At 45.1% G+C, this 12,279-nt stretch overlaps 1 protein-coding gene across 10 annotated transcripts in view; it reads right to left on the bottom strand.

Moving 5' to 3' along the window:
- Positions 1-392: 392 nt before the first annotated feature.
- Positions 393-12,279, bottom strand: part of GLRB (glycine receptor beta) — a 115,510-nt gene continuing 103,623 nt past the window's right edge. For all 10 annotated transcript variants that reach the window (XM_039542376.1, XM_039542384.1, XM_039542378.1 and 7 more), the window contains one exon: positions 393-1,953. In XM_039542376.1, the coding sequence (XP_039398310.1) occupies positions 1,657-1,953 (297 nt within the window). In that variant the 3' untranslated portion in view covers positions 393-1,656. The remainder of the gene's footprint in view (positions 1,954-12,279) is intronic.

Here is a 12,279-nt window from a genome sequence, read left to right as displayed (position 1 = left end):
TAGGGCTGAAGCAAATTCTCACTGTGTACTGGAGGAGGGCTACGTTGCTCGTACCTTCTTTGATTCCTTCAGATAGCAGAAAATGTCATTTTATTGTTAGTCTCACTTTATATCTTAGTTTCACAAAGGACAATGTAATAGTAACCACTGGAGTCTGTGAAATCTGACTGCAGTACTACATACACTAAGCTAATGTACTTTTGTAATCCTAACTCATGTCATGTTACTGGGTCATAGAGTCATAAAGCGTTTAAGGCCAGCAGGAATCACCAAATCATCTAGTCCAAACTTCTGTATCTCACAGGCCATCACCTGAACACTAAACCCAGCAACTAAAATTAAACCATGATATTACAGCCCTCATGGGACTAAACTATTAGGAAAATGTGGTCTACAAAATAAAAGAGCAGCTTCTCATCAGGACTCCTGTGTCACACCCTTATTACATTTAGGATTTCATTTTCAACAAGCAGCAGCAGTATAAATGGGTTGGATGGACAGACACTGAACCCCTGCTCTCTGGCCTCTGCACAAGATGACTTTTTGTATGGGCCTCAGCCTCTGAGTTGTTCAGAATCAGAAACCTGTCCCTTTCATTATAGTTGCTAGGCCTCACTTTTGGTGATCTGTTCTAACTTGTGAAAATGCAAACCTTGAATATGGGTCATGATGAAATTTGACCATGGGAAGAATGGGTTCACTTATATTTAAGCCTTTTGAACTTCAGAAACTGCAAACCCATGCAAACCAGACCAGACTATGACTCCTACACTGCAAGCTTGGAAGGGTTTGCCACACATAAGTCAGGTACAGATTTTAGACCCTACCTTGTGATGCTGCTCCACAATTCCTGTTGCTTGGAAGCCTGAAGAGCAGCCTGTTGATAGATTTTGGGGGGGCATGTTCTAGAAATAGCAAATACAGCCTCTAGCCCCAATTTCTCCTCTGCCTGCAGGTTTTCTAACGTGTGCCTTGTGGAGATGGCAACCAAAAATTTGGTCCAATATTTATTGCCAACACATTTTCACTCACTTTTGCAGTGGGTTTGCTTGAAGGATGCAAAGTAATATTTCTAAATGAGCTAATTTTACAAAATTAGTTATTCTCTGATCTTTATTTTTTCACATAGACAAGATCAGCTTAGTCAATACTTTCTCCACTTACTTACAAAGTCTAAAGAATATTAATTACAACTTCGCTTTTTCTTTAACAGTGCCATTTAAAATTATACAAGAACAGATTTTTTTTATCTGAAAGTCATAAGAAGAGTTGTTAAATACTACATGTACTAGAATATTGATCTTAATACTCAACATGCACATCAGTTTCATTATCAGAAACACTTTAAATCTGTATGTTAATAACTGAAGAGAATTATTTTGCTTTAATAATGTGGTATGCATCATCCTTCATATATTCCTAAAGCAGGATGTATGTTGTACATTTATATACAACAGTTGGTTTCAGCACAGACATTGCAGTGTCATGCTTTCATTCAAAATTAAGATGCCATATTTTCATTACAATCGCATGGCATCTCAAATGCAATATATTGCTTTGCAAATGCAAAATAATTTCACAAACTGGCCTTCATGATTGGGGAAGGGAATAATGAAATGAGATATATTTTACACAAATGAAAAAATAAAAGATTTATCATAAATATATGGACCAGTATATGACATTGAAGAACAAGAAGCAGAAAGGAAACAATGCTCTTGCATAAAGATCAATTCGCTTTGCTGCTGATGGAATGACAGGCTTGGGAGGAGGTGGCTTCTTGTTGTTCTTTGCTTGAGATTTCCCGAGCCCACTGTTGACTTCAATGGGCTTTCCGTAACAGTCATAGTTTGATAATTCAAAATCTCTTGGCAAGCTTCCAACGATGCTGAAATCATTGGATCTCAGATCAGATTTCGAGGTGCAAACTTTTTTGCATCTGGTCTCGCCAACCTATGAAATAAAGAGTTTGGGAAATCATGATCTACTCACAAATATTTTATTCATAAACATAATGCACCTGTGAGAGAATGCAGCAAACAAATATATATGAAATTACTTGTTGATGGGGATTCACAACATTAGCTTAATTTGCAAGAATGGTTGTAATATAGAGTACTTAAGGATGATCAGTCTATCATATAAACTAATCTAAACATTCATAATTATATAATTTTGCATATACAAGGTGCCTCATGCTGTGGGACTAACTACGCTATATTGCTAGATTATATTTTAAGGCTACAGAGAGAGAGAGAGAATATTTTTTCTAAGTGGATTCAGAGCTCAAGAAAGTTGTTAGATTGATATCATTTAATACTTACGTTACACTGGGGCTCAGAAGCTGCAATTAGGATTGGAATCTGGAAATTGCAGTACTTTATCCACCAAGCTTGAACACAGAAAGGTTCCCCATACCAGATAGCTAATATGCCTAAACCCTGTCAGAGAGGGCCCTCCTCTAAAGGAGAGAGAGCACCCTCCTTGTATCAATAGTCCTTGTCCCTCTATAATGACTTCAACAAAGGTAATACAGCACTTTCCCAGAGCCACACATTGCTAGAGGATCTCATGAATGGAAAACTCCTCTGAGAGACTGAAGGGCAACCTTTCTCCTGGCTGTCTGTTCCCCCAACACTCCGGGGGCAAAGGGGAACAGGTCATGGGGAAGGGAATTTAAACTCAGCTGAGTCTGTCTCTATCCCAGACTCGCCCTCTTTGCTGGTACATAGAAAGGAAATTTTAAAAATAAATTGATATTTGATGTAATTCAAGGACTAAGGTTTTGAAAAACAGTTACCTGGGTCCCGATACCTGATCTGCAGAGAGTTTATATTTCAGCTGTTACAAACACCAGAAAAAGATTAAACCATCACACAATCCAGTCAGCCTGCAGAGATTTGGAGACCACTGCTAAGCATCAATGGGAGGTGGATATCTAACTGTCTTCTGTGCATTTGAAAACCTCTCCCAGAGACTCCTTTCATTTTAGAATATTCAGAGAAGCAGTCAAAAAATAAAAATGTAAGTATACTGGTTTAACAGGTAATTTCAGGGTTGGAAAGCACATCAGGACTTTTGGATCAACTGAAAAAATATTTTGGAGTTTATATTTTACCCCTCTTTGAAAACTGCCAAGGTACACTACATAAAAATAAATCCTAGCATCAGGATAGGTACATCATACTATCACTGCTCATTTATTTATTTTTCTTAGCGGATCACAATGGTTTTGGTGGAGGTAATCAGCAAGTGTTCCATTTTGGCAATGGGGTTCATCATATGGTGCCACATTTGCCAAACTCAATTTTGTAGACAAAAATGGAGGATTTGCAAACAGAATGCACTAATGTTGCTATGCTAATTACCCAACAAAAATCAGGTTTTTTTTAAATGATACATTTTACTTCAGAGGTAAGACAAAAAATAAACAAAAACAAAACATGTTTGGATACTGCAACTGCATTTGCCTGAGCAGCAAGAAAGGAGAACTTGAAGGATTGGGGCCCAAGTCAGTTTTTAATTTAAATGTTTTAGATCAAGAGTCATTGATTTCTTTTTCTTCACTTGTTATTAATCTGTATGTATTTTAGGGTATCTGACTCATTTTGTCATGATTAAAACCAATCAGGTTTGATGAATGGATATACCATAGACTCATAAGAACATAAGAATGGCCATACTGGGTCAGACCAAAGGTCCATCCAGCCCAGTAGCCTATCTACCGACAGTGGTTTTACAGAGGGTTTGGGTGCACTCTGGATGTTTACTTTTGGGTGTAATTTCAGCACATTTTTCCTACTAATGTGCTTTTTCGCATTCAAGATAATGATTGGGGCCCAAGACCTTTATTAAAGTTGCTGATGACACTAATGAAGCATTAGAGGGAGTCAGAGGGTAATTTGTTGCCAGACTGATTCTAGTAAAGCAGTGGTCACCAACCGGCGGATTGCGATTGACTGGTCGATCCTAGAGGATCTCCCACTCAATCGTGATCTCAGGCGGTGCAGCGTGCCTGACACTAAGACAGGCTCCCTACCCCGGCCCCACGCCGCTCCCAGAAGCATCCAGCGCAGCCCCGCGGCCGGGGGTCTCCCTCTGCGTACTGCTCCTGGTTGCAAGTACCACCCCCACAGCTCCCATTGGCTGGGAGAGCTGTGGGGGCGGTGCTTGCAGAAAGGGGAAGCACGCAGAGCCATGTACCCCCCACCCCCTCCATGGATGCATCCGCCACTGACTGGGAGCTACCAGAAGTAAGTACTGCCCGGTGGGAGGCCTAGCACAATGGAGTCTTGGTCCAATGTCAGGGCTCCTACGTGCTATGGTAAAATACACATTAAATAACAATAAATTTATTCTGTTTGCACAAAACACATGTAATCAAGTCATGATCACTTTTACCTAAGCAACCATTAACTTTTAATTCTGTGATGAATTCCTTTTTATTTGTCAGTATGAGGTGTGGTAATAGAATCTCCCACATAATGGTTCCAACAATTTCTGAGTTAGTAAAGTTGTCATCCATAATTTCTAGAAATTCCAAGGATGTTTTAGTACTGGCAACATGAGACTTCCAGCATATGTTCTTAGATTGAAGTTCCTCCTGATAACAGTTTTCTCTCTACACACTATAGCTAGGTGCTTAAGGAGCCAGTCATCCTGTTCTCTAGTGTGATTTGATAGTCCATAACAGACCAGCTAGTACTCCATCTTGTGCTTTATCTCTTAGGTCTGGTCTACACTAAGGGGGGGGGTCGAACTAAGGTACGCGCTGAAGTCGAAGTACCTTAGTTCAGGCTACTCACCCGTCCAGACGCCGCAGGAACGAAGTCCGCAGCTCCCCCATCGACTCCGCCACCGCCACTCGCTCCGGTGGAGTTCCGGAGTCGACGGGAGCGCTTCCGGAGTTCAAACTATCGCGTCTAGATTAGACGCGATAGTTCGAACTCTGAGAAGTCGAACGCCACCCGTCGACCCTGCAGGTAAGTGTAGACCTACCCTTAGAAAAATGATCTACTGAGTCTTGCCCTTAGCAGGCAAACCTGATGCTAATACACAATGTGATGAGTTCCTATGATCATTACCTAGAATGTATTCTACCTATATGTTTTTAGGGCAGTTTGACTAAGTTTCTTGTGTTTTATCAAGGAAGTTGGTATGATACTAAAGTACCATCTTTTCTGTAAATTCTCAACACTTGTCCCTAAACCATCTTTATGGCAGAGCAATAGCATCAAAAGTAATGCTTAGCTACAAAAGACACAAACCAACAAAACCCAAGGTGCCCATGGTCTGCTTGTCTTGAAGTCAGCAATAGGTAAAAGGTATTTAATATTGCCTTCACATACATACACAGTGGTTTAGCTGTCAAAGTCAAAACTGTTCACGTAATGAATCTCCAAGAAAAATCTCTGAGGTTAAAGCACACAGGTGAAGGAAAAAGCACTATAGTAAGATCAAAGGAATGGTCATATATGTTATATATCAGCATAGATGAACATAATATGCATCAGATGCCAAAGCCTAGAAATATGTTAGCAATGCTCTGAGAAGATTAGCAAGAAATATGCCTATTTCTCCTTAAGACTGACTGAATTGGGGATGTTATCACCACCTTCAGGGAGCCATTCATCATCTGCCAAAATCATTATTCTTTTAGCAAATGTTCAGTTCAGTCATCAGCGCACATGTGTGGGATGGCTTCTATAAATGGGCATGATGAAAATGTGACTTTTCAAATCCAGGAGGGTTTGCCAGAGTTAACAATGTAATCTCTCTCTGCAATCACACCACGAGTGGCAGCAAAGAAAAAATGACTCATCTTTCAAACAGTTCTCCTTTTCCCTGTTTTTCTCACTATATGATGTTACTCTGCAGTGGAAAAAAAAATCAAACTCCCACAGTGGTTCCCATTAAAAAGTCAGAATTTGCTATAAAAAAAAAAAAGTTACCACAGCATCAGAGATTATCAAAATTTTCTCCATGCTTAGAACCAATGATATCTATGGAAACTGTGGTAAAGGTGGCTCCTGATGTGTAGATTGATACGCATTAGAGCTTTCTGCACTAGCAAAAGCTACAAGAGCAACTGAATCTTCTTTTGTTTTCTCACACGTAGGTGTCCATGTGATTTTGTTAGATCTACCAGATGCCTTTTGATAGCAGTGATCATGAAGCCCTATTAACATACCTGTAAACCCTAGCACTTCCCTTTATACGGGTCAGTCTTATCTCTCACAGATTCTAGAAGGTAATTTGGGGCAATTGGTTTTCTTTACTAAGGACTCTGTCATGTGTAATTCTGCAGGGTTCTGTCTTGTCTCCTTTCATTCAGTATGTATATGGATGATATATAGGAAATCAGATGAGATGATCTAATGGGCCTTTCTGGCCTTAAACTCTATGACTCTATGGGTATGTCTACACTACAAGACTATTTCGAATCAACTTAATTCGAATTTGTGGAATCGACCTTATGAAGTCGAAGTTGTGTATCCACACTAAATACACTAGTTTGACTGTGTGAGTCCACAGTAACGGGGCCAGTGTCGACTTTGGAAGCGGTGCACTGTGGGAAGCTATCCCACAGTTCCCGCACTCCCCGCTGCCCATTGGAATTCTGGGATTTCCCCCCAATGCATGCTGGGGGGAAAAATGTGTCGAGGGTGGTTTTGGGTAACTGTCATCATTGAACCGTCAATCACGCCCTCCCTCACTCCCTCCCTCCCTGAAAGCGCCTGCGGGCAATCTGTTCGTGCACTTTTCTGCTCAGTGACAGCGCGGGCGCCACAGCACTTTGAGCATGGATCCCGCTGCAGTTATGGCCGTTGTCAACTCCTCGCACCTTATCGTCCACCTCTTCCACAGTCAGCTGCTGAGAAATAGGGCAACTTTTCAATGGTGCTGCGAGCACTGGTGGACCATGGGGGACGTTTTACCAACATCAACGTCGGGTGGCCAGGCAAAGTTCATGACGTGCGTGTTTTCAGGAACTCTGGTCTGTTTAGACGCCTGCAGGAAGGTAGTTTCTTCCTGGACCACAAAATAAGTCTTGGGGATGTGCAGATGCCTATAGTGATCGTCGGGGACCCAGCCTACCCGCTAATGCCCTGGCTCGTGAATCTCTGTGCAGGCGCCTTGCACAGCGACAAGGAACTCTTCAAGTACCAGCGAGCAGTGAGCAGCGTGACCTGTGACTGTTCAGTTTCTTTACAGAGAAGCTGAACCTGCCCCTGTTTCTTTACCAAGTTACTATTGACTAGCATCTGCAGTTACATACCCCGCCCACCCCGCTTCCCCAACTTCCAACACACGTTTAAAAATAAAATACATGTTCCACTGTAACTTTACAAAGGTTTCTTTATTGATGACTTTGCGTTACAGGGTTGAAACTGGGACACGGACCATGCTGGGTAGGGTGTGCAGTGATGTAAAGACCGCCTGTAAACTCGAGGAATGACAGGCTCCTGCTCCCAGAGCGGTCTGCAGTGCCGGACTGGATGTTTCAACGGAGCCTGCCATCCCTCCTTTTTGGGACTCTGTGTGCGGGGGCTATGTGGCCTTTTGGCGGGGGAGGACGGATACAGATTCCTCTGCTGCGTGGCTCTGTGGTCCAGGACAGGGACCGTTGCACGAGATCTGTAACCCCCCTCCCCCGCTACAAAGTCATGTACCCCCCCACCCACACAGAACCTGCAAACCACCTCCCATACCGACCAGGGTGCGTACTGACTGCAGTGTGTGTGTGACCTGCTGCTGATCCTGCCCCCATGTCTGTACCCTGGTAAAGGTGATTGTCCTGTCCAATTACCAACCCCCTTCCCCCCCTTCAAACACAGTCTCCTCTAAAAGAACATGACAGAAACAGTAATTAACAGAAAAGTATTTTTTATTATCAACTACACAGTTAGGGGATGAAACTGGGATGGGGGCTTGGGTGAGGCGGGAAGGAAAGGACTTCTCAAAATTTAGGGTATGAGAGCTTTTGGGTACTTGAGAACTCTGCTGGGGTGCAGTGACAGTTTTCACGGCCTCTGGCGCCCCTCCTTCTGGTTATTTTGGGTGAGGGGGGTATGGGACTTTGTGGCGGGGGAGGGCGGTTGCAGATACACTGCAGGGGGGCTCTGTCCTCCTGCCTGCGGTCCTGCAGAACATGCACAAGGCGCCGGAGCATGTCCGTTTGCTCCCTCATTAGTCCAAGCAGCGTTTGAGTCGCCTGCTTGTCTTCCTCACGCCACCTCTCCTCCCGTTCGCTGTGTGAGCGCTGGTACAGAGAGAGGGTCTCCCTCCACTGGCTCTGCTGGTCCGCCTCGTCTCGGGAGCACCCCATAAGTTCAGCGAACATCTCGTTCCGTGTCTTTTTCTTTCGCCGCCTAATTTTTGCCAGCCTCTGTGAGGGGGATGCTGTGGCAGGTCTGGAGACAGTCGAAGCTGTGTGATGGGAAAAAGGGAGTGAATTCCTTGCAAAGATACATTTTTGCGAACAATGAACACAGTCTAGTCTGTCTCTGTGAATTCTGGGTTGAGATCCCAGTGCCTGATGGGGCAAAAACCATTTTCGCGGGTGGTTCTGGGTAAATGTCGTCAGTCATCCCTTCCTCCGGGAAAGCTACAGCAGACAATCATTTCAAGCCCGTTTTCCCTGGATTGCCCTGGCAGACGCCACAGTGTGGAAACCATGGAGCCTGTTTTGCCTTTTGTGCCTGTCACCTTATGTGTACTAGATGCCGCTGACAGAGGCAGTCCAGCAGCGCTACACAGCAGCATGCTTTTGCTTTTGCATGACAGCAGAGATGGTTACCAGCCATACTGTACCATCTACCATACCATAAATTGGTAATAAGATGGGCATGGTTACCAGTCCTTTTGCACTGCACCATTTGCTGCTGTCATAAGTGCCCTGGCTGCTCTTAGCCAGGGGCGCAAAAGCCAAAATTGGGAATGACTCCCTGAGTCAATCCCTCCTTTTTGGTATCTAAAAATAGAATCAGTCCTGCCTAGAATATGGGCAAGTGTACTAGAGAACCACTGTATCAGAGAACCAGAGAGCACAGCTGCTCTGTGTCAGATCCTGCATAGATTATGAGCTGTATGCTATTCACAGGGGGTGCTCCTGCAACAACCCCACCTGTTCATTCCATTCTTCCCCCAGCCTTCCTGGGCTACCATAGCATTGTCCCCCCACTTGTGTGATGAAGTAATAAAGAATGCAGGAATAAGACACACTGACTTGTTAGTGAGAAATGAGTGGAAGGCAGCCTCCAGTTGCTATGATAGTCCAGATAGGACATTAAGGAGTGTGGAGGAGAGGAGCCCAGCATCCTGCTGCTAGTCCAGGGGCAATTGAATCTTTTCTTTACACATGAAGGGTGGGGGCTGATGAAGCTCAGCCCCCTGTTGCTATGATGAAGACGGTTACCAGCCATACTGCACCATCTACCAGGAAAAATTAGGTTCACTTGACACTGGGGGACCTGACAGATGCTAGTACGCATGGTTACCAGTCCTTTTGCACTGCCCCATGTGCCAATAGGCTGATGATGACGATGGATATCAGTCATATTGTACCGTCAGCCACCCATGGCGGGGGGGGAGTGAGGATGTCGGTGTTGAGTGCTGCAGCATCGCATCTATCTGCAGCATTCAGTAAAGATACGGTGACATGTAAAAGAGTCAACAGAGGATTGTTTTCCCTTTCACTTCTGGGGGTGGGGGGTGTGCGTAAATTGCCGAGCTATGCCCTGACCCACCACGGACACTGTGTTTGACCCTAGAAGCATTTGGAGCTCAGCCAAGAATGCAAATGATTTTCAGAGACAGCAGGAACTGTGGGATACCTTGCATCCTCAGTCCCCCCTCCCTCCATGAGTGTCCATTTGATTCTTTGGCTTTCTGTTACGCTCGTCATGCAGCAGCGTGCTGAGTCTCTGCTATGCCGTCTGTCCTGAGATTTTTTTAAAATACTTTGGACCAGGCGTAACATTACAGTAATTCCCCTAATTAGATGCAGGAGTCTCCGAGCGAGATCACCCTGAGGACGGTCACTGAAGGAGATAGAGAGCGCATGCTGCGTGAAAGCCAGCACAAACCAGGGCCCTATGCAGCCGTGCTCGGGGAGGCAATGCTCCCTGAGTACCTCATGAAAGCCTCGCGCGGAAAAGTGTGCTGCCACGGAGCACCCAATAAGGCAGCTCTCCCCAGGAACCTCCTGCGGAGGCTTTTCGATTACCTCCAGGAGAGCTTCGTGGAGATCTCCCAGGAGGATTTCTGTTCTATCCCCATATATAGAGAGACCTCCTTTTCACATACTTCAGATTCCTGTTATATTAAGAATACAAGTTTACATGGTTAAAGCACTTACCGAGTGATTCTTCCCCTGATTCAGGGTCCGGGTTAATGGCCGGGGAGGGTTGGTAGGGGATCTCCATGACGGTGATGAAGAGATCCTGGCTGTCGGGGAAACCAGTGTTGTAAGCGCTGTCGCCTGCCTCGTCCTCCACAAACCCTTCCTCATCTTCCCCGTCCGCGAACATCGCCGAGGAACTGGCCGTCGACACTGTCCCATCGTCAGAGTCCATGGTCACTGGTGGGGCAGTGGTGGCAGGCTCCGTAGCGTCCGTTTGCCACTTTGATTTTTTGGTAGCCTTGTCTAGGGTCCTTGATTTTCACGCGGCGCTGCGTTGCAGCCCGGCTGCATCCTCTGTCTCTCATGGCTTTGGAGACCTTCTCGTAGGTCTTTGCATTCCGTTTTTTGGAGCGCAGCTCCGAAAGCACAGACTCCTTGCCCCACACACCGATCAGATCCAAGAGTTCCCGGTCAGTCTATGTTGGGTCCCTCTTTCTATTCAGAGATTACATGAACTCCTCTGCTGGAGAGCTCTGCATTGCTGCCGGTGCTGCTGAGCTCGCCCCGATGTCCAACCACGAAATGAGATTTAAACTGTCCAGACAGGAAAAGGAATTCAAATTTTCCCGGGACTTTTCCTGTGTGGCTGGTCAGAGCATCCAAGCTCGGACTGCTGTCCAGAGCATCAACAGAGTGGTGCAGTGTGGGATAGCTCCCGGAGCTACTAAGTTTGATTTGCATCCACACCTAGCCTAATTCAACATAGCCATGTCGAATTTAGCACTACTCCTCTCGTCGGGGTGGAGTACCGAATTCGAACTAAAGAGCCCTCTAGGTTGAATTAAATGGCTTCCTGGGGTGGACGGGTGCGCGGTTAATTCGAATTAACGCTGCTAAATTCGAATTAAAGTCCTAGTGTAGACCAGGCCTACGACAGTTGAGAGGGTTACTGAAGAGGCTGTGAGGATTGCAATAGACTGATGACACCCAGCTCTATTTCTCTTTCTCATCCAACTCAGCCAGTACTGCTGAACACCTCATCCAGGGTTTGGGTAGAAAGGAAGTTTAGCTATCTGAAGTGTAGGTTGGGGAAGATGATGCTGATAGGAACATCTGGAAATGCGGCGATAATTTTATCTGTCCTCTCAGCCATGGGTGTGTGCCCACTTTTTGTTTCTAGAGTTCACAATCTCAGGCTGTTGTTGAAACCTCTGTTGTTCTGAGTGCAGAATTGAAGAGAAAGGCATTTCTCCATCTTTCTCTGGCTCAGAAATTGGGACAATTTCTTGTGACCTGCCATATATGATCCCTTTGTCATACTGTCACAGCTGCACTCAACAGAAAAACTCAAGCTAGGCTCCCACTGGTTTAAAAGAGGGAGTTTCTACCAGGGAGGAGCTTTCTTGACTTTGGAATTTACTTTTATTCCCCACTCTCAGTTCTAAATAGCATCAATCTTAACCTTTAGAACATGCTGCAAAGGCCACCATTTTACACAGATTGGGAACTGGAGGAGCTAAGGGAGGCAGGGCGGTATGTTGATGAGGCTTTCTGGGACACTGTAGATTTGTCCCACCTCCAATCAGACACCCCTGTGCTGTTAAGTAGGATGAAAGGCCCAGGGAAGGAGAGCAGTCAATGGGAGCAGAGGGAAATCTTCCCATAGTTGGGACCCTTCTTCCAGATTATGTTGGGGTATCCTCTTGCACTGAGGTTACCTCTCCAGGGGAGGGAACTCCAGTCATTAGGAAAAGGCAGGTGTTAGTAATGGGAGATTCAATCATTAGAAACATAGATAACTGGGTTTGTGATGACCGGGAGAACTGTATGGTGACTTGCCTGCCTGGTGCGAAGGTTGCGGATATCTCAAGGCATCTCAATAGACTTATGTGTAGTGCTGGGGTGGAGTAGGTGGTCGTGGTACATGTAGGTGC

The sequence above is a fragment of the Mauremys reevesii genome, linkage group 5, assembly GCF_016161935.1.
Source record: "Mauremys reevesii isolate NIE-2019 linkage group 5, ASM1616193v1, whole genome shotgun sequence".
Taxonomy (NCBI): Eukaryota; Metazoa; Chordata; order Testudines; family Geoemydidae; genus Mauremys; species Mauremys reevesii.
Note: the sequence above shows the minus strand (reverse complement) of the source record. Positions and strands in the feature narration are given on the sequence as shown.